Source organism: Nerophis ophidion, linkage group LG28, assembly GCF_033978795.1.
Source record: "Nerophis ophidion isolate RoL-2023_Sa linkage group LG28, RoL_Noph_v1.0, whole genome shotgun sequence".
In the NCBI taxonomy this organism is placed as follows: domain Eukaryota; kingdom Metazoa; phylum Chordata; class Actinopteri; order Syngnathiformes; family Syngnathidae; genus Nerophis; species Nerophis ophidion.
This window is the reverse complement of record NC_084638.1, coordinates 4,694,854-4,719,853: the sequence shown is the minus strand read 5'-3', so window position 1 is coordinate 4,719,853 and position 25,000 is coordinate 4,694,854. Positions and strand designations below refer to the sequence as shown.

At 29.0% G+C, this 25,000-nt stretch overlaps 1 protein-coding gene across 4 annotated transcripts in view; it reads left to right on the top strand.

The window, feature by feature from the left end:
• tnk2b (tyrosine kinase, non-receptor, 2b) overlaps positions 1-25,000 on the top strand; it is a 194,768-nt gene that overhangs the window by 137,947 nt on the left and 31,821 nt on the right. For all 4 annotated transcript variants that reach the window (XM_061890341.1, XM_061890339.1, XM_061890340.1 and 1 more), the window contains 3 exons: positions 53-179; positions 2,036-2,182; positions 5,253-5,347. In XM_061890341.1, coding sequence (XP_061746325.1) covers positions 53-179; positions 2,036-2,182; positions 5,253-5,347 — 369 coding nt within the window. The remainder of the gene's footprint in view (positions 1-52; positions 180-2,035; positions 2,183-5,252; positions 5,348-25,000) is intronic.

Here is a 25,000-nt window from a genome sequence, read left to right as displayed (position 1 = left end):
AAAAAAAATGTTTGAGAACCAGCGCGAATTTGCTGTCTTTGTGCCGACGCAGGTGCGCCCCGGAGAGTCTGAAGACCAGAACCTTCTCTCATGCCACCGACACGTGGATGTTTGGGGTGACTCTTTGGGAGATGTTCACACACGGCCAAGAGCCTTGGGTGGGCCTTAACGGCAGCCAGGTAAGACACGGAATTGCCAAAAGTATTTGGCCAGCGATCCAGGTGTATAAAATCAAGCGCTTAGGCAAGGAGACTGTTTCTCCAAACATTTGTGAAATAATTGGCCGCTTTCAGTGATTTCCAGCGTGGAGCTGTCGCAGGATGCGATGCCACCTGTGCCACAAATCCAGTCGTGAAATTTCATCGCGTCTAAATATTCCAAAGTCAACAGTAGGCTTTATTATAAGGAAATGGAAAATTTTGGGAACAACAGCAACTCAGCCACCAAGACGGAAAAGAGTCAGTGGATGCTGAAGCGCATAGTGCGAAGAAGTTTCTTCACAGTCCGAACCTTCCAATTAGCCCACGTACAGTACGCAGAGAGCTTCATGGAATGGGTTTCCATGGCCGGGCAGCTGGATCTAAGCCATACATCACCAAGTCCAATGCAAAGGGTCGGATGCGGTGGTGTAAAGCACGTCGTCACTGGACTCCAGAGCAGTAGAGATGTGTTGTCTGGAGTGATGAATCCATCCATTCATCCATTTTCTACAGTTTGTCCCATTTGCTTTTTCAAATTCACTGGCAATCTGATGGACGAGTCTGGGTTCGGAGGTTGCCAGAAGAACGATACATTTGAGTGTGAAATTTGGTGGAGGCGGAATTATGGTGTGGGGTTGTTTTTTTCAAGAGTTCATTCCAGTGAAAGGAAATTTGAATTCTCCAGGATACCAAAACCATCCATCCATCCATTTCCTACCGCTTGTACTGTTCGGAGTGTCGAACACTCGGGCGGTAGGCAGGGTGTCAGGACTTAGACTTGGATTTGTATTGCTTCTTCGATGCAGAAAATATTCGGGACAAGCCAGGCGTGAATTAAGGTACATTTCTGATTTATTAACACACTTTCATACAAAAACAGGGAAAACAAAAGGCGCGCTCAATGGCGGATAAAAACTAGACTATACTCAAAAGAACAAAAACAGCACGATGGCATGGCTATATACAAACGAACAAAAGACACTAACTCTGGCACGAACAAACCAAAAACTTGCACGGAAGCATAAATAAACAAAATTACGTGGAGTGCTCAGGAAACAAACAGCATGGCATGAAGGTCGGTAAATGAAAACGTGGTTAAGGTCTCTGAAGGAAATGTAGGATACGATACAAAGTCGCCAGGACGAGGAAAGAGACAGAATGGCTTAAATAATGACTATGGTGATTAGTGACAGGTGTGAGGACAGAGGACAGGGGCGTGACTTGGAGACCAGGTGGAAACTAATGAGTGACTATGGAAACAAAACAAAACCAGGAAGTGCAAAACGGGAAACAAGAGTCCAAAAAAAAACAACATAAACCTGATTCACAGGCATGACACAGAGTACACCCTGGACAAGTCGCCACCTCATCGTAGGGCGGATACCAAAACATTTTGGACAATTCCACGCTCCCAACCTTGTGGGAACAGTTTGGAGCGGGCCCCTTCCTCTTCCAACATGACTGTGCACAAAGCAAGGTCCATCAAAACATGGATGACCGATGAACTTGACTGGCCTGCACAGAGTCCTGACCTGAACCCGATAGAACACCTTTGGGATGAATTTGAACGGAGACTTGGAGCCAGGCCTTCTCAACCAACGGTGGAAAATTCCTATAAACACACTCTGCAACCTTGTGGACAGCCTTCCCAGAAGAGTAGAAGCTGTAATAGCTGCAAAAGGTGGACCCACATCATATTGAACCCTATGGGTTAGGAATGGGATGACACTTCAAGTTCATATGTGAGGCAAGGCAGGTAGCCAAATACTTGTGTATGCACATATAAGTCAGACAACGGAAAATGTTTAGGTTTTGCTTTTGTTTCTGTATTCCAGATCCTGCATAAGATCGATAAAGAAGGCGAACGCCTTCCGAAGCCAGAGGACTGTCCCCAGGATGTCTTCAATGTGATGTTGCAGTGCTGGGCACAGAAACCAGATGACAGACCTTCCTTTGTGGCCCTTCGAGAGTTCCTGCTGGAGGTGAGGCAGCTTTTGTATTGGGATTTGTTTTTAGTTTCGTTTAGAAGAAAATATATTTGGCACTTTTCATTTCAATGCAGGGGGAAAATGCATAAAATGACCTACAGTGACATCTGGTGGACATTGTTCAAACAACTCTTCAAAATTCCAACATTGACAGAGAGACCATACCAATACTTAAACATTGTTTCTGAATATATGAAATATTATATATATATATATATATATATATATATATATATATATATATATATATATATATATATATATATATATATATATATATATATACATATATATATATATGTGTGTGTGATGGAATAATCACAAGGCCTCCTTTAGAAACCAGACTTTGCAGAATTCTACAGAACTCAGCAAACACATTTGGAACCTCAAAGACAATAATGTTGAATATTCAATAACATGGCAAATTCTTGCATCCGGCACACCTTACAACAGTGGTAATAAAAGATGCAACCTATGCTTGAAAGAGAAACTGTTTATTATATATCATCCAGACCTGTCATCCCTCAACAAGCGCAGTGAAATCATTTCAACATGCCGCCACAGACGGAAACACCTCCTAGGTAACACATGAGCCAATCACCACACCCTACGCCTGCCTGTACCCACCCACTCTGTGCCCTATATAAACCATGGTTTGTGAATGCTTCCATTAAAATCTCCTGATGATTGAGGGAACCCCTCATGAAACAGTTCTGTAGAGATGAAGTAGTCTTGTGATTTTTTCCCACACCTACATATTGCGCTCTACCACAGTATCGAGCACTATTCTCTGGATAATCCAATCAAGACATATATATATATATATATATATATATATATATATATATATATATATATATATATATATATATATATATATATACATTTAAAATCATTAACATTAGGTGCCGGTTGTATGATTAACTACATTCCTCCATAAAATAGATAACAGCTCTGATAAATGTGTATATTACAAAAAAAAAACACAAACTTGTTTTTTTTTAGTCAAATACTACCCAAACATTTAATTAAGTCCAATTCTAATAAAGCATTAAGAGAAGTATCCAACACTCGTCTTTTGTAAATAAAATATGTACAGCCAATATAGATCATCTACATCAACAATATGAGTTGCCTGACTGGCTGAAGAGGACAGATTAAAAAAATAAATAATAATAATAATTATTATTATTATTAATATGCATTTTTTAACCGATTTTTTTTTATTTGAGTAAGAATCGCGACTCATTAAAACAATTTTTACAGTCTATATCTGTGTGTGTGTATGTATATATATATATATATATATATATATATATATATATATGTATATGTATATGTATGTATGTGTATATAGATGTATATATTATATATACATATATAAACACATATAATGTACATGTGTATACTGTGTGTGTGTATGTATATATATATATACACATATATGTACATATTTGTATACATACATGTATGTATATATAAATACACGTGTGTGTGTATATATATATGTATATATATATATATATATATATATATGTATATATATATATGTATGTGTATATATATATATATATATATATATATATATATGTATATCTGGGAATTAATCCCATTGCTCGACGGATTTTTGGTACTTCAGTCTCCTTTTATCTCATAGGATAGACTTCATGTATCCCATAATTAGGAAATTATTCTGTGCAGTTTTAAAAAGTCCAAAAGAGAATTATTTTTTTCTTTTTATTTTACTTTTTTTTCTTTGTCATGAAAAAGGGAGTTTTTTTGGGTTGGTGCACTAATTGTAAGTGTATCATAAATAATAATAATAATAATAATAATACAAAATTATTCTGCGGCCCGGTACCAATCGAGCCGCGGCCCGGTGGTTGGGGACTGCTGATTTACACCACTTAGCTTAATCATGCATTGCATCATGCAATCAGACCAATAATTGTTCTTAAACTTTATTATTATTTTTTTTTACCAAGTACCACCTCATAAATCATGCATTGCATCATGCAATCAGACCTATAATTGTTCTTAAACTTTATTATTATTTTTTTTTACCAAGTACCACCTCAGAAAATACTCCAAGCACCACCATAAATATAAACATATAAATACAGTAGTGTAGTAGGCCTAAGTATTCATTAAAAACAAGGCAGAGGTTTTATGTAACACTAATATTTAATATTTTTGGCCACTGTAGCATTCCACACAGTTTGAACGGTAACAATGTGTATTAATATTCATTTGAGTGTGTCAGAATAATTGTATCTAAGTTATCACAAAACTTGGTGTTGCCATGAGTTCCCGGCGAGAGGACAAAAGCTGTCTTTGATCCTACCAAGAAGAAGGCTTGTAAAACTCCCCTGTGTAGGATTGCAACATGAAGACATTCTGTTTCGTTGATGTATTGTAATCCACGGAAATAGTTTGTCTTGACCCGAGAACTACACAGCGGAGAGGAAGCAGGACCAGACTCCGCCCCAGGCGACTTTTTCTTTTTAAAGTGTTTTACGACCTTTTCTTTGAACTGTTTTGTAATCAAAGGCAATGGCTGTTTACGACCCCCGTGCCTTTAGAAACACCCGTTGCATTGTAATCAGGGAAAGTCCAAATAAAAGATAAATAAAAAGACAATCTTTCGTCAGAGTGTGGTGGGACATTGTACAAGGGTACAGGTTTATGTGTTTCTCCTTATTGAGCCAAATTTAATTCTGTCTCTGTTTAATTCCTTGCTTCTTGTCTTGTTTAATACATGTCATCAGTGTTTGAATCTGACAGAGTGATTATTTGGTGTACCACTAAATGGAGTTCATTTGTCTATGGTTTGAGAATGACTGAGATAGTGAATTTACCGTATGGAATTGAGGGCTTACTATCAGGCATATTTGCTTTGTTGGCAGGGAAAATTGCAAAATGATCTAGAGGCAGTCCGACGTAACGTCACGTGCAACAAAGCTATTCAAATACCGCTTGACATTACGGGAAATACGGAATTTGGTCGGTGTCTATAAAAATCCCGAGCCTCAACATGTAACAAAATGTCATGTGTGTGTTGCAGACCATGCCGACCGACATGTGTGCGCTGCAAAACTTTGAGGAGCAGGACAAGCTACTGATCCAGGTTGATGATGTCATCACAATCATTGAGGGCAGGTGAGAGTTTAATACATGTGAAGACTTAACTCTGCATGGGTTTGCAAACACAAAAAATATTTTTTTTTACTCCATATGACAGTAGAACTTTCATAATAAATATGACAGGTATTCAAACATAACTCCAAAACCAAACATGCAAAATGTCTAATAATGGCTGTATTAATGTATCTTTGTAATTGTTACTAGAAACGTGTACTTTTGTAAGGTTTGCAAACACAAACATTTTTTTTTTTTACTCAATATGACATTATAACTTTCATAATAAATATGACAGGTATTCAAACATAACTCCAAAACCAAACATGCAAAATGTCTAATAATGGCTGTATTAATGTATCTTTGTAATTGTTACTAGAAACGTGTACTTTTGTAAGGTTTACAAACATTTTTTTTTAATTCAATATGACAGTATAACTGTAATACTAAATATGACAGTTATTCAAACATAACTCCAAAACCAAACATGCAAAATGTCTAATAATGGCTGTATTAATGTATATTTGTAATCGTTACTAGAAACGTGTACTTTTGTAAGGTTTGCAAACACAATTTTTTTTTAATTCAATATGACAGTATAACTGTCATACTAAATATGACAGTTATTCAAACATAACTCCAAAACCAAACATGCAAAATGTCTAATAATGGCTGTATTAATGTATCTTTGTAATTGTTACTAGAAACGTGTACTTTTGTAAGGTTTGCAAACACAAACATTTTTTTTTTACTCAATATGACAGTAGAACTTTCATAATAAATATGACAGGTATTCAAACATAACTCCAAAACCAAACATGTAAAATGTCTAATAATGGCTGTATTAATGTATCTTTGTAATTGTTACTAGAAACGTGTACTTTTGTAAGGTTTGCAAACACAAACATTTTTTTTTTTTACTCAATATGACATTATAACTTTCATAATAAATATGACAGGTATTCAAACATAACTCCAAAACCAAACATGCAAAATGTCTAATAATGGCTGTATTAATGTATCTTTGTAATTGTTACTAGAAACGTGTACTTTTGTAAGGTTTACAAACATTTTTTTTTAATTCAATATGACAGTATAACTGTAATACTAAATATGACAGTTATTCAAACATAACTCCAAAACCAAACATGCAAAATGTCTAATAATGGCTGTATTAATGTATATTTGTAATCGTTACTAGAAACGTGTACTTTTGTAAGGTTTGCAAACACAATTTTTTTTTAATTCAATATGACAGTATAACTGTCATACTAAATATGACAGTTATTCAAACATAACTCCAAAACCAAACATGCAAAATGTCTAATAATGGCTGTATTAATGTATCTTTGTAATTGTTACTAGAAACGTGTACTTTTGTAAGGTTTGCAAACACAAACATTTTTTTTTTACTCAATATGACAGTAGAACTTTCATAATAAATATGACAGGTATTCAAACATAACTCCAAAACCAAACATGTAAAATGTCTAATAATGGCTGTATTAATGTATATTTGTAATTGTTACTAGAAACGTGTACTTTTGTAAGGTTTGCAAACACAATTTTTTTTTTTTTACTCAATATCACATTATAACTGTCATAATAAATATGACAGTTATTCAAACATAACTCCAAAACCAAACATGCAAAATGTCTAATAATGGCTGTATTAATGTATCTTTGTAATTGTTACTAGAAACGTGTACTTTTGTAAGGTTTGCAAACACAATTTTTTTTAATTCAATATGACAGTATAACTGTCATAATAAATATGACAGTTATTCAAACATAACTCCAAAACCAAACATGCAAAATGTCTAATAATGGCTGTATTAATGTATCTTTGTAATTGTTACTAGAAACGTGTACTTTTGTAAGGTTTGCAAACACAATTTTTTTTTAATTCAATATGACAGTATAACTGTAATACTAAATATGACAGTTATTCAAACATAACTCCAAAACCAAACATGCAAAATGTCTAATAATGGCTGTATTAATGTATCTTTGTAATTGTTACTAGAAACGTGTACTTTTGTAAGGTTTGCAAACACAATTTTTTTAAATTCAATATGACAGTATAACTGTAATACTAAATATGACAGTTATTCAAACATAACTCCAAAACCAAACATGCAAAATGTCTAATAATGGCTGTATTAATGTATCTTTGTAATTGTTACTAGAAACGTGTACTTTTGTAAGGTTTGCAAACGCAAAACATTTTTTTTTTACTCAATATGACATTATAACTGTCATAATAAATATGACAGGTATTCAAACATAACTCCAAAACCAAACATGCAAAATGTCTAATAATGGCTGTATTAATGTATATTTGTAATTGTTACTAGAAACGTGTACTTTTGTAAGGTTTGCAAACACAATTTTTTTTTAATTCAATATGACATTATAACTGTCATAATAAATATGACAGTTATTCAAACATAACTCCAAAACCAAACATGCAAAATGTCTAATAATGGCTGTATTAATGTATCTTTGTAATTGTTGCTAGAAACGTGTACTTTTGTAAGGTTTGCAAACACAATTTTTTTTAAATTCAATATGACAGTATAACTGTCATACTAAATATGACAGTTATTCAAACATAACTCCAAAACCAAACATGCAAAATGTCTAATAATGGCTGTATTAATGTATATTTGTAATTGTTACTAGAAACGTGTACTTTTGTAAGGTTTGCAAACACAATTTTTTTTAATTCAATATGACAGTATAACTGTCATAATAAATATGACAGTTATTCAAACATAACTCCAAAACCAAACATGCAAAATGTCTAATAATGGCTGTATTAATGTATCTTTGTAATTGTTACTAGAAACGTGTACTTTTGTAAGGTTTGCAAACACAATTTTTTTTAAATTCAATATGACAGTATAACTGTAATACTAAATATGACAGTTATTCAAACATAACTCCAAAACCAAACATGCAAAATGTCTAATAATGGCTGTATTAATGTATATTTGTAATTGTTACTAGAAACGTGTACTTTTGTAAGGTTTGCAAACACAATTTTTTTTAAATTCAATATGACAGTATAACTGTCATACTAAATATGACAGTTATTCAAACATAACTCCAAAACCAAACATGCAAAATGTCTAATAATGGCTGTATTAATGTATCTTTGTAATTGTTACTAGAAACGTGTACTTTTGTAAGGTTTGCAAACACAATTTTTTTTTAATTCAATATGACAGTATAACTTTCATACTAAATATGACAGTTATTCAAACATAACTCCAAAACCAAACATGCAAAATGTCTAATAATGGCTGTATTAATGTATCTTTGTAATTGTTACTAGAAACGTGTACTTTTGTAAGGTTTGCAAACACAAAAATTTTTTTTTTACTCAATATGACAGTAGAACTTTCATAATAAATATGACAGGTATTCAAACATAACTCCAAAACCAAACATGCAAAATGTCTAATAATGGCTGTATTAATGTATCTTTGTAATTGTTACTAGAAACGTGTACTTTTGTAAGGTTTGCAAACACAAACATTTTTTTTTTACTCAATATGACATTATAACTGTCATAATAAATATGACAGTTATTCAAACATAACTCCAAAACCAAACATGCGAAATGTCTAATAATGGCTGTATTAATGTATATTTGTAATTGTTACTAGAAACGTGTACTTTTGTAAGGTTTGCAAACACAATTTTTTTTAAATTCAATATGACAGTATAACTGTCATACTAAATATGACAGTTATTCAAACATAACTCCAAAACCAAACATGCAAAATGTCTAATAATGGCTGTATTAATGTATCTTTGTAATTGTTACTAGAAACGTGTACTTTTGTAAGGTTTGCAAACACAAAACATTTTTTTTTTTACTCAATATGACATTATAACTATCATAATAAATATGACAGTTATTCAAACATAACTCCAAAACCAAACATGCAAAATGTCTAATAATGGCTGTATTAATGTACATTTGTAATTGTTACTAGAAACGTGTACTTTTGTAAGGTTTGCAAACACAATTTTTTTTAATTCAATATGACAGTATAACTGTAATACTAAATATGACAGTTATTCAAACATAACTCCAAAACCAAACATGCAAAATGTCTAATAATGGCTGTATTAATGTATCTTTGTAATTGTTACTAGAAACGTGTACTTTTGTAAGGTTTGCAAACACAAACATTTTTTTTTACTCAATATGACATTATAACTGTCATAATAAATATGACAGTTATTCAAACATAACTCCAAAACCAAACATGTAAAATGTCTAATAATGGCTGTATTAATGTATATTTGTAATTGTTACTAGAAACGTGTACTTTTGTAAGGTTTGCAAACACAATTTTTTTTTAATTCAATATGACAGTATAACTGTAATACTAAATATGACAGTTATTCAAACATAACTCCAAAACCAAACATGCAAAATGTCTAATAATGGCTGTATTAATGTATCTTTGTAATTGTTACTAGAAACGTGTACTTTTGTAAGGTTTGCAAACACAATTTTTTTTAATTCAATATGACAGTATAACTGTAATACTAAATATGACAGTTATTCAAACATAACCCCAAAACCAAACATGCAAAATGTCTAATAATGGCTGTATTAATGTATATTTGTAATTGTTACTAGAAACGTGTACTTTTGTAAGGTTTGCAAACACAATTTTTTTTAATTCAATATGACAGTATAACTTTCATAATAAATATGACAGGTATTCAAACATAACTCCAAAACCAAACATGCAAAATGTCTAATAATGGCTGTATTAATGTATATTTGTAATTGTTACTAGAAACGTGTACTTTTGTAAGGTTTGCAAACACAAAAAATTTTTTTTTTACTCAATATGACATTATAACTGTCATAATAAATATGACAGTTATTCAAACATAACTCCAAAACCAAACATGCAAAATGTCTAATAATGGCTGTATTGATGTATATTTGTAATTGTTACTAGAAACGTGTACTTTTGTAAGGTTTGCAAAAACAAAACATTTTTTTTTACTCAATATGACATTATAACTGTAATACTAAATATGACAGGTATTCAAACATAACTCCAAAACCAAACATGCAAAATGTCTAATAATGGCTGTATTAATGTATCTTTGTAATTGTTACTAGAAACGTGTACTTTTGTAAGGTTTGCAAACACAATTTTTTTTAAATTCAATATGACAGTATAACTGTAATACTAAATATGACAGTTATTCAAACATAACTCCAAAACCAAACATGCAAAATGTCTAATAATGGCTGTATTAATGTATATTTGTAATTGTTACTAGAAACGTGTACTTTTGTAAGGTTTGCAAACACAACAATTTTTTTTTTACTCAATATGACATTATAACTGTCATAATAAATATGACAGTTATTCAAACATAACTCCAAAACCAAACATGCAAAATGTCTAATAATGGCTGTATTAATGTATCTTTGTAATTGTTACTAGAAACGTGTACTTTTGTAAGGTTTGCAAACACAAACATTTTTTTTTTTACTCAATATGACATTATAACTGTCATACTAAATATGACAGTTATTCAAACATAACTCCAAAACCAAACATGCAAAATGTCTAATAATGGCTGTATTAATGTATCTTTGTAATTGTTACTAGAAACGTGTACTTTTGTAAGGTTTGCAAACACAAATTTTTTTTTTTTTACTCAATATGACATTATAACTGTCATAATAAATATGACAGTTATTCAAACATAACTCCAAAACCAAACATGCAAAATGTCTAATAATGGCTGTATTAATGTATATTTGTAATTGTTACTAGAAACGTGTACTTTTGTAAGGTTTGCAAACACAATTTTTTTAAAATTCAATATGACAGTATAACTGTAATACTAAATATGACAGTTATTCAAACATAACTCCAAAACCAAACATGCAAAATGTCTAATAATGGCTGTATTAATGTATCTTTGTAATTGTTACTAGAAACGTGTACTTTTGTAAGGTTTGCAAACACAAACATTTTTTTTTTTACTCAATATGACATTATAACTGTCATAATAAATATGACAGTTATTCAAACATAACTCCAAAACCAAACATGCAAAATGTCTAATAATGGCTGTATTAATGTATATTTGTAATTGTTACTAGAAACGTGTACTTTTGTAAGGTTTGCAAACACAATTTTTTTTTATTCAATATGACAGTATAACTGTCATACTAAATATGACAGTTATTCAAACATAACTCCAAAACCAAACATGCAAAATGTCTAATAATGGCTGTATTAATGTATCTTTGTAATTGTTACTAGAAACGTGTACTTTTGTAAGGTTTGCAAACACAATTTTTTTTTTTACTCAATATGACATTATAACTGTCATGATAAATATGACAGTTATTCAAACATAACTCCAAAACCAAACATGCAAAATGTCTAATAATGGCTGTATTAATGTATATTTGTAATTGTTACTAGAAACGTGTACTTTTGTAAGGTTTGCAAACACAATTTTTCTTTAATTCAATATGACAGTATAACTGTCATACTAAATATGACAGTTATTCAAACATAACTCCAAAACCAAACATGCAAAATGTCTAATAATGGCTGTATTAATGTATCTTTGTAATTGTTACTAGAAATGTGTACTTTTGTAAGGTTTGCAAACACAATTTTTTTTTTAATTCAATATGACAGTATAACTGTCATACTAAATATGACAGTTATTCAAACATAACTCCAAAACCAAACATGCAAAATGTCTAATAATGGCTGTATTAATGTATATTTGTAATTGTTACTAGAAACGTGTACTTTTGTAAGGTTTGCAAACACAATTTTTTTTTAATTCAATGTGACAGTATAACTGTAATACTAACTATGACAGTTATTCATACATAACTCCAAAACCAAACATGCAAAATGTCTAATAATGGCTGTATTAATGTATCTTTGTAATTGTTACTAGAAACGTGTACTTTTGTAAGGTTTGCAAACACAAACATTTTTTTTTTTACTCAATATGACATTATAACTGTCATAATAAATATGACAGTTATTCAAACATAACTCCAAAACCAAACATGCAAAATGTCTAATAATGGCTGTATTAATGTATATTTGTAATTGTTACTAGAAACGTGTACTTTTGTAAGGTTTGCAAACACAATTTTTTTTTATTCAATATGACAGTATAACTGTCATACTAAATATGACAGTTATTCAAACATAACTCCAAAACCAAACATGCAAAATGTCTAATAATGGCTGTATTAATGTATCTTTGTAATTGTTACTAGAAACGTGTACTTTTGTAAGGTTTGCAAACACAATTTATTTTTTTTACTCAATATGACATTATAACTGTCATAATAAATATGACAGTTATTCAAACATAACTCCAAAACCAAACATGCAAAATGTCTAATAATGGCTGTATTAATGTATATTTGTAATTGTTACTAGAAACGTGTACTTTTGTAAGGTTTGCAAACACAATTTTTTTTTATTCAATATGACAGTATAACTGTCATACTAAATATGACAGTTATTCAAACATAACTCCAAAACCAAACATGCAAAATGTCTAATAATGGCTGTATTAATGTATCTTTGTAATTGTTACTAGAAATGTGTACTTTTGTAAGGTTTGCAAACACAATTTTTTTTTTAATTCAATATGACAGTATAACTGTCATACTAAATATGACAGTTATTCAAACATAACTCCAAAACCAAACATGCAAAATGTCTAATAATGGCTGTATTAATGTATCTTTGTAATTGTTACTAGAAACGTGTACTTTTGTAAGGTTTGCAAACACAATTTTTTTTTAATTCAATATGACAGTATAACTGTAATACTAACTATGACAGTTATTCAAACATAACTCCAAAACCAAACATGCAAAATGTCTAATAATGGCTGTATTAATGTATCTTTGTAATTGTTACTAGAAACGTGTACTTTTGTAAGGTTTGCAAACACAAATTTTTTTTTTTTTACTCAATATGACATTATAACTGTCATAATAAATATGATAGTTATTCAAACATAACTCCAAAACCAAACATGCAAAATGTCTAATAATGGCTGTATTAATGTATATTTGTAATTGTTACTAGAAACGTGTACTTTTGTAAGGTTTGCAAACACAATTTTTTTTTAATTCAATATGACAGTATAACTGTAATACTAAATATGACAGTTATTCAAACATAACTCCAAAACCAAACATGCAACATGTCTAATAAAGGCTGTATTAATGTATATTTGTAATTGTTACTAGAAACGTGTACTTTTGTAAGGTTTGCAAACACAATTTTTTTTTATTCAATATGACAGTATAACTGTCATACTAAATATGACAGTTATTCAAACATAACTCCAAAACCAAACATGCAAAATGTCTAATAATGGCTGTATTAATGTATCTTTGTAATTGTTACTAGAAACGTGTACTTTTGTAAGGTTTGCAAACACAATTTTTTTTTTTTTTACTCAATATGACATTATAACTGTCATAATAAATATGACAGTTATTCAAACATAACTCCAAAACCAAACATGCAAAATGTCTAATAATGGCTGTATTAATGTATATTTGTAATTGTTACTAGAAACGTGTACTTTTGTAAGGTTTGCAAACACAATTTTTTTTTAATTCAATATGACAGTATAACTGTCATACTAAATATGACAGTTATTCAAACATAACTCCAAAACCAAACATGCAAAATGTCTAATAATGGCTGTATTAATGTATCTTTGTAATTGTTACTAGAAATGTGTACTTTTGTAAGGTTTGCAAACACAATTTTCTTTTTAATTCAATACGACAGTATAACTGTCATACTAAATATGACAGTTATTCAAACATAACTCCAAAACCAAACATGCAAAATGTCTAATAATGGCTGTATTAATGTATATTTGTAATTGTTACTAGAAACGTGTACTTTTGTAAGGTTTGCAAACACAAACAATTTTTTTTTTTACTCAATATGACATTATAACTGTCATAATAAATATGACAGTTATTCAAACATAACTCCAAAACCAAACATGCAAAATGTCTAATAATGGCTGTATTAATGTATATTTGTAATTGTTACTAGAAACGTGTACTTTTGTAAGGTTTGCAAACACAATTTTTTTTTAATTCAATATGACAGTATAACTGTAATACTAAATATGACAGTTATTCAAACATAACTCCAAAACCAAACATGCAAAATGTCTAATAATGGCTGTATTAATGTATCTTTGTAATTGTTACTAGAAACGTGTACTTTTGTAAGGTTTGCAAACACAAACATTTTTTTTTTACTCAATATGACATTATAACTGTCATACTAAATATGACAGTTATTCAAACATAACTCCAAAACCAAACATGCAAAATGTCTAATAATGGCTGTATTAATGTATCTTTGTAATTGTTACTAGAAACGTGTACTTTTGTAAGGTTTGCAAACACAAATTTTTTTTTTTTTACTCAATATGACATTATAACTGTCATAATAAATATGACAGTTATTCAAACATAACTCCAAAACCAAACATGCAAAATGTCTAATAATGGCTGTATTATTGTATATTTGTAATTGTTACTAGAAACGTGTACTTTTGTAAGGTTTGCAAACACAATTTTTTTAAAATTCAATATGACAGTATAACTGTAATACTAAATATGACAGTAATCAAACATAACTCCAAAACCAAACATGCAAAATGTCTAATAATGGCTGTATTAATGTATCTTTGTAATTGTTACTAGAAACGTGTACTTTTGTAAGGTTTGCAAACACAAACATTTTTTTTTTTACTCAATATGACATTATAACTGTCATAATAAATATGACAGTTATTCAAACATAACTCCAAAACCAAACATGCAAAATGTCTAATAATGGCTGTATTAATGTATATTTGTAATTGTTACTAGAAACGTGTACTTTTGTAAGGTTTGCAAACACAATTTTTTTTTATTCAATATGACAGTATAACTGTCATACTAAATATGACAGTTATTCAAACATAACTCCAAAACCAAACATGCAAAATGTCTAATAATGGCTGTATTAATGTATCTTTGTAATTGTTACTAGAAACGTGTACTTTTGTAAGGTTTGCAAACACAATTTTTTTTTTTTACTCAATATGACATTATAACTGTCATGATAAATATGACAGTTATTCAAACATAACTCCAAAACCAAACATGCAAAATGTCTAATAATGGCTGTATTAATGTATATTTGTAATTGTTACTAGAAACGTGTACTTTTGTAAGGTTTGCAAACACAATTTTTCTTTAATTCAATATGACAGTATAACTGTCATACTAAATATGACAGTTATTCAAACATAACTCCAAAACCAAACATGCAAAATGTCTAATAATGGCTGTATTAATGTATCTTTGTAATTGTTACTAGAAATGTGTACTTTTGTAAGGTTTGCAAACACAATTTTTTTTTTAATTCAATATGACAGTATAACTGTCATACTAAATATGACAGTTATTCAAACATAACTCCAAAACCAAACATGCAAAATGTCTAATAATGGCTGTATTAATGTATATTTGTAATTGTTACTAGAAACGTGTACTTTTGTAAGGTTTGCAAACACAATTTTTTTTTAATTCAATGTGACAGTATAACTGTAATACTAACTATGACAGTTATTCATACATAACTCCAAAACCAAACATGCAAAATGTCTAATAATGGCTGTATTAATGTATCTTTGTAATTGTTACTAGAAACGTGTACTTTTGTAAGGTTTGCAAACACAATTTTTTTTAATTCAATATGACAGTATAACTGTCATACTAAATATGACAGGTATTCAAACATAACTCCAAAACCAAACATGCAAAATATCTAATAATGGCTGTATTAATGTATATTTGTAATTGTTACTAGAAACGTGTACTTTTGTAAGGTTTGCAAACACAATTTTTTTTAATTCAATATGACAGTATAACTGTAATACTAAATATGACAGTTATTCAAACATAACTCCAAAACCAAACATGCAAAATGTCTAATAATGGCTGTATTAATGTATCTTTGTAATTGTTACTAGAAACGTGTACTTTTGTAAGGTTTGCAAACACAAACATTTTTTTTTTACTCAATATGACATTATAACTGTCATACTAAATATGACAGTTATTCAAACATAACTCCAAAACCAAACATGCAAAATGTCTAATAATGGCTGTATTAATGTATCTTTGTAATTGTTACTAGAAACGTGTACTTTTGTAAGGTTTGCAAACACAAACATTTTTTTTTTTACTCAATATGACATTATAACTGTCATACTAAATATGACAGTTATTCAAACATAACTCCAAAACCAAACATGCAAAATGTCTAATAATGGCTGTATTAATGTATCTTTGTAATTGTTACTAGAAACGTGTACTTTTGTAAGGTTTGCAAACACAATTTTTTTTTTTTTTACTCAATATGACATTATAACTGTCATAATAAATATGACAGTTATTCAAACATAACTCCAAAACCAAACATGCAAAATGTCTAATAATGGCTGTATTAATGTATATTTGTAATTGTTACTAGAAACGTGTACTTTTGTAAGGTTTGCAAACACAATTTTTTTTAAATTCAATATGACAGTATAACTGTAATACTAAATATGACAGTTATTCAAACATAACTCCAAAACCAAACATGCAAAATGTCTAATAATGGCTGTATTAATGTATCTTTGTAATTGTTACTAGAAACGTGTACTTTTGTAAGGTTTGCAAACACAAACATTTTTTTTTTTACTCAATATGACATTATAACTGTCATAATAAATATGACAGTTATTCAAACATAACTCCAAAACCAAACATGCAAAATGTCTAATAATGGCTGTATTAATGTATATTTGTAATTGTTACTAGAAACGTGTACTTTTGTAAGGTTTGCAAACACAATTTTTTTTTATTCAATATGACAGTATAACTGTCATACTAAATATGACAGTTATTCAAACATAACTCCAAAACCAAACATGCAAAATGTCTAATAATGGCTGTATTAATGTATCTTTGTAATTGTTACTAGAAACGTGTACTTTTGTAAGGTTTGCAAACACAATTTTTTTTTTTTACTCAATATGACATTATAACTGTCATAATAAATATGACAGTTATTCAAACATAACTCCAAAACCAAACATGCAAAATGTCTAATAATGGCTGTATTAATGTATATTTGTAATTGTTACTAGAAACGTGTACTTTTGTAAGGTTTGCAAACACAATTTTTTTTTATTCAATATGACAGTATAACTGTCATACTAAATATGACAGTTATTCAAACATAACTCCAAAACCAAACATGCAAAATGTCTAATAATGGCTGTATTAATGTATCTTTGTAATTGTTACTAGAAATGTGTACTTTTGTAAGGTTTGCAAACACATTTTTTTTTTAATTCAATATGACAGTATAACTGTCATACTAAATATGACAGTTATTCAAACATAACTCCAAAACCAAACATGCAAAATGTCTAATAATGGCTGTATTAATGTATCTTTGTAATTGTTACTAGAAACGTGTACTTTTGTAAGGTTTGCAAACACAATTTTTTTTTAATTCAATATGACAGTATAACTGTAATACTAACTATGACAGTTATTCAAACATAACTCCAAAACCAAACATGCAAAATGTCTAATAATGGCTGTATTAATGTATCTTTGTAATTGTTACTAGAAACGTGTACTTTTGTAAGGTTTGCAAACACAAACATTTTTTTTTTACTCAATATGACATTATAACTGTCATAATAAATATGACAGTTATTCAAACATAACTCCAAAACCAAACATGCAATAAGTCTAATAATGCCTGTATTAATATATATATATATTTTTTATATATTTTTTTATATTATATATTTTTTTACTCAATATGACAGTATAACTGTCATAATAAATATGTAAGTTATTCAAACATAACTCCAAAACCAAACATGCAATATGTCTAATAATGCTTGTATTAATGTATCTTTGTGAGTTTTACGAGAAACGTGCTTTTGTAAGGTTGCCAAAAACAAATGAGTTTTTTTTTTTACTTAACATGACTATTTTTGGGGGGGGAATCCTGATATAATACAACGAAAACGATACAAAATTTATTCAAACATGGCTCCTAAACCAAACATGCAAAATGTCTAATAATGCTGGTATTAATGTAACTTGGTGAATTTTACTAGAAAAATATGCTTTTGTAAGGTTTGCAAATGCATTTTTTATGGTTTTACTTAATATGACAGTATAATTGTCAAACTAAATATGACAGTTATTCAAACATAACTCCAAAACCAAACATGCAAAATGTCTAATAATGGCTGTATTAATGTATCTTTGTAATTGTTACTAGAAACGTGTACTTTTGTAAGGTTTGCAAACACAATTTTTTTTTAATTCAATATGACAGTATAACTGTAATACTAAATATGACAGTTATTCAAACATAACTCCAAAACCAAACATGCAAAAAGTCTAATAATGGCTGTATTAATGTATATTTGTAATTGTTACTAGAAACGTGTACTTTTGTAAGGTTTGCAAACACAATTTTTTTTAAATTCAATATGACAGTATAACTGTTATACTAAATATGACAGTTATTCAAACATAACTCCAAAACCAAACATGCAAAATGTCTAATAATGGCTGTATTAATGTATATTTGTAATTGTTACTAGAAACGTGTGCTTTTGTAAGGTTTGCAAACACAAACATTTTTTTTTTTACTCAATATGACATTATAACTGTCATATTCAAACATAACTCCAAAACCAAACATGCAAAATGTCTAATAATGGCTGTATTAATGTATATTTGTAATTGTTACTAGAAACGTGTACTTTTGTAAGGTTTGCAAACACAATTTTTTTTTTAATTCAATATGACAGTATAACTGTAATACTAAATATGACAGTTATTCAAACATAACTCCAAAACCAAACATGCGAAATGTCTAATAATGGCTGTATTAATGTATATTTGTAATTGTTACTAGAAACGTGTACTTTTGTAAGGTTTGCAAACACAATTTTTTTTTATTCAATATGACAGTATAACTGTCATACTAAATATGACAGTTATTCAAACATAACTCCAAAACCAAACATGCAAAATGTCTAATAATGGCTGTATTAATGTATCTTTGTAATTGTTACTAGAAACGTGTACTTTTGTAAGGTTTGCAAACACAAACTTTTTTTTTTACTCAATATGACATTATAACTGTCATAATAAATATGACAGTTATTCAAACATAACTCCAAAACCAAACATGCGAAATGTCTAATAATGGCTGTATTAATGTATATTTGTAATTGTTACTAGAAACGTGTACTTTTGTAAGGTTTGCAAACACAATTTTTTTTTAATTCAATATGACAGTATAACTGTAATACTAAATATGACAGTTATTCAAACATAACTCCAAAACCAAACATGCAATATGTCTTATAAGGCCTGTATTATTATAACTTTGTGAATTTTACTAGAAACATGTCCTTTTGTAAGGTTTGCAAACAAAAAAAGGTTGTTTTTTTAAACTCAATATGACAGTTATAATGTCATTCAAAATATGACAGTTTTTAACTCCAAAACCAAACATGCAATATGTCTAACGATGCCGGTATTAATGTATATTTGTGAATTTTACTCAGATTATGTTCTTTTGTAAGGTTTGCAAACACAACATTTTTTTTTTACTCAATAGGACAGTATTACTGTCATACTAAATATGACAGTTATTCAGACATACTGTAACTCCAAAACTAAACATGCAATATGTCTAATAATGCCTGTATTAATGTATCTTTGTGAGTTTTACTAGAAACATATGCTTTTGTAAAGTTTGCAAATACAAAAATGAGTTTTTTACTCTGACAGTAACGTTCTTAGAATCCTGAGATAATGCAAAAAAAGCAATAAAACATTTATCCAAACAACTCCTAAACCAAACATGCAAACTGTCTAAAAATGCCTGAAATAATGTAACTTTGTGAGTTTTATTTGAAAAATGTGCTTTTGCAAGGTTTGCAAACACAAAAAAATTTGATTTTTTTACTCAATATGACAGTACAACTCTCATTTTAACAAATAAGACAGTTATTCAAACATAACTCCAAAACCAAACATGCAATATGTCTAATAATGCCTGTATTAATGGGTATTTGTGAATTTTACTAGAAACATGGGCTTTTGTAAAGTTTACAAATACAAAAAATAGTTTTTTACTCAATATGACAGTAACGTTCTTAGAATCCTGAGATAATGCAAAAAAGCAATATAACATTTATTCAAACAACTCCTAAACCAAACAAGCAAAATGTCTACTAATGCCTGTATTAATGTATTGTTGGGAGTTTCACTAGAAACATGTGCTTTTGTAAGGTTTACAAACACAAAAATATGTTTTTTACTCAATAGGACGGTAATGTTCTTAGAATCCTAAGATAATGCAAAAAAAGCAATAAAACATTTATTCACACAACTCCTAAACCAAACATGCAAAATGTCTAAGAATGCCTGAAATAATGTAACTTTGTGAGTTTTATTTGAAAAATGTGCTTTTGCAAGGTTTGCAAACACACAAAAAAAATGTCTTACTCAATATGACAGTACAACTCTCATACTAAAAAAATATGGCAGTTATTCAAACAAAACTCCAAAACGAAACATGCAATAAGTCTAATAATGCCTGTATTAATATATTGTTTGTGAATTTTACTCGAAACATGTGCTTTTGTAAGGTTTGCAAACACAGACATTAGTTGTTTTACTCAGTATGACAGTATTACTTTCATACTAAATATGACAGGTATTCAAAAATAACTCCAAAACCAAACATGCAATATGTCTAATAATGCCTGTATTAATGTATCTCTGTGAATTTTACTCAAAACATGTTCTTTTGTGAGGTTTGTAAACACAAACATTTGTTTTTTTTTTACTCAAAATTACAGTATAACTGTCATACTAAATATGACAGTTCTTCAAATATAATTCCAAAACCAAACATGCAGTATGTATTATAATGCCTGTATCGATATAACTTTGTGAATTTTATTAGAAACATGTGCTTTTGTAAGGTTTGCAATACATTTTTTTTTGTTTTACTCAATATGACAGTATTACTTTCATACCAAATATGACAGTTATTCAAACAACTCCAAAACCAAACATGCGATATGTCTAATAATGCCTGTATAAATGTATCTCTGAATTTTACTCAAAACATGTGCTTTTGTGAGGTTTGCAAACACAAATACATATTTATTTTACTCAATATGACAGTATAACTTTTGTACTAATAAATATGACAGTTATTCAGACATACTGTAACTCAAAAACTAAACATGCAATATGTCTAATAATGCCTGTATTAATGTATCTCTGTGAGTTTTACTAGAAACATATGCTTTTGTAAGGTTTACAAATACAAAAAATAGTTTTTTACTCAATATGACAGTAACGTTCTTAGAATCCTTGGATAATGCAAAAAAAGCAATAAAACATTTATCCACACAACTCCTAAACCAAACATGCAAACTGTCTAAAAATGCCTGAAATAATGTAACTTTGTGAGTTTTATTTGAAAAATGTCCTTTTGCAAGGTTTGCAAACACAAAAAAAATAATTTTTTTTACTCAATATGACAGTACAACTCTCATTCTAACAAATAGGACAGTTATTCAAAAATAACTCCAAAACCAAACATGCAATATGTCTAATAATGCCTGTATTAATGGGTATTTGTGAATTTTACTAGAAACATGGGCTTTTGTAAAGTTTACAAATACAAAAAATAGTTTTTTTACGCAATATGACGGTAACGTTCTTAGTATCCTGAGATAATGCAAAAAAGTAATATAACATTTATTCAAACAACTCCTAAACCAAACATTACAAAATGTCTACTAATGCCTGTATTAATGTATTGTTGGGAGTTTCACTAGAAACATGTGCTTTTGTAAGGTTTACAAACACAAAAATATGTTTTTTACTCAATAGGACGGTAATGTTCTTAGAATCCTAAGATAATGCAAAAAAAAGCAATAAAACATTTATTCACACAACTCCTAAACCAAACATGCAAAATGTCTAAGAATGCCTGAAATAATGTAACTTTGTGAGTTTTATTTGAAAAATGTGCTTTTGCAAGGTTTGCAAACACACAAAAAAAATGTCTTACTCAATATGACAGTACAACTCTCATACTAAAAAAATATGGCAGTTATTCAAACAAAACTCCAAAACGAAACATGCAATAAGTCTAATAATGCCTGTATTAATATATTGTTTGTGAATTTTACTCGAAACATGTGCTTTTGTAAGGTTTGCAAACACAAACATTTGTTTTTTTACTCAATATGACAGTATTACTTTCATACCAAATATGACAGTTATTCAAACAGCTCCAAAACCAAACATGCGATATGTCTAATAATGCCTGTATAAATGTATCTCTGTGAATTTTACTCAAAACATGTGCTTTTGTGAGGTTTGCAAACACAAAAACATGTTTTTTTACTCAATATGACAGTATAACTCTCATACTAAAAAATATGACAGTTATTCAGACTTACTGTAGCCCCAAAACTAAACGTGCAATATGTCTAATAATGCCTGTATTAATGTATCCGTGAGAGTTTTACTAGAAACATATGCTTTTGTAAGGTTTACAAATACAAAAAATAGTTTTTTACTCAATATGACAGTAACGTTCTTAGAATCCTTGGATAATGCAAAAAAAGCAATAAAACATTTATCCACACAACTCCTAAACCAAACATGCAAACTGTCTAAACATGCCTGAAATAATGTAACTTTGTGAGTTTTATTTGAAAAATGTGCTTTTGCAAGGTTTGCAAACACAAAAAAAAAAATATTTTTTTTTACTCAATATGACAGTATTACTTTCATACAAAATATGACAGTTATTCAAACATAACTCCAAAACCAAACATGCAATATGTCTAATAATGCCTGTATTAAAAATTTAAAAATATTTTTTACTCAATATGACTAACGTTCTTAGAATCCTGGGATAATGCAAAAAAAGCAATACAAAACATATTCAATTATAACTCCTAAACCAAACATGCAAAATGCGTAAGAATGCCTGAAATAATGTAACTTTGTGAGTTTTATTTGAAAAATGTGCTTTTGCAAGGTTTGCAAACACAAAAAAAATAATATTTTTTTTACTCAATATGACAGTATTACTTTCATACAAAATATGACAGTTATTCAAACATAACTCCAAAACCAAACATGCAATATGTCTAATAATGCCTGTATTAAAAATTAAAAAATATTTTTTACTCAATATGACTAACGTTCTTAGAATCCTGGGATAATGCAAAAAAAGCAATACAAAACATATTCAATTATAACTCCTAAACCAAACATGCAAAATGCGTAAGAATGCCTGAAATAATGTAACTTTGTGAGTTTTATTTGAAAAATGTGCTTTTGCAAGGTTTGCAAACACAAAAAAAAATATATTTTTTTTTACTCAATATGACAGTATTACTTTCATACAAAATATGACAGTTATTCAAACATAACTCCAAAACCAAACATGCAATATGTCTAATAATGCCTGTATTAAAAATTAAAAAATATTTTTTACTCAATATGACTAACGTTCTTAGAATCCTGGGATAATGCAAAAAAAGCAATACAAAACATATTCAATTATAACTCCTAAACCAAACATGCAAAATGCGTAAGAATGCCTGAAATAATGTAACTTTGTGAGTTTTATTTGAAAAATGTGCTTTTGCAAGGTTTGCAAACACAAAAAAAAATATATTTTTTTTTACTCAATATGACAGTATTACTTTCATACAAAATATGACAGTTATTCAAACATAACTCCAAAACCAAACATGCAATATGTCTAATAATGCCTGTATTAAAAATTAAAAAATATTTTTTACTCAATATGACTAACGTTCTTAGAATCCTGGGATAATGCAAAAAAAGCAATACAAAACATATTCAATTATAACTCCTAAACCAAACATGCAAAATGCGTAAGAATGCCTGAAATAATGTAACTTTGTGAGTTTTATTTGAAAAATGTGCTTTTGCAAGGTTTGCAAACACAAAAAAAAAAATATTTTTTTTTACTCAATATGACAGTATTACTTTCATACAAAATATGACAGTTATTCAAACATAACTCCAAAACCAAACATGCAATATGTCTAATAATGCCTGTATTAAAAATTAAAAAATATTTTTTACTCAATAAGACTAACGTTCTTAGAATCCTGGGATAATGCAAAAAAAGCAATACAAAACATATTCAATTATAACTCCTAAACCAAACATGCAAAATGCGTAAGAATGCCTGAAATAATGTAACTTTGTGAGTTTTATTTGAAAAATGTGCTTTTGCAAGGTTTGCAAACACAAAAAAAAAATATTTTTTTTTACTCAATATGACAGTATTACTTTCATACAAAATATGACAGTTATTCAAACATAACTCCAAAACCAAACATGCAATATGTCTAATAATGCCTGTATTAAAAATTAAAAAATATTTTTTACTCAATATGACTAACGTTCTTAGAATCCTGGGATAA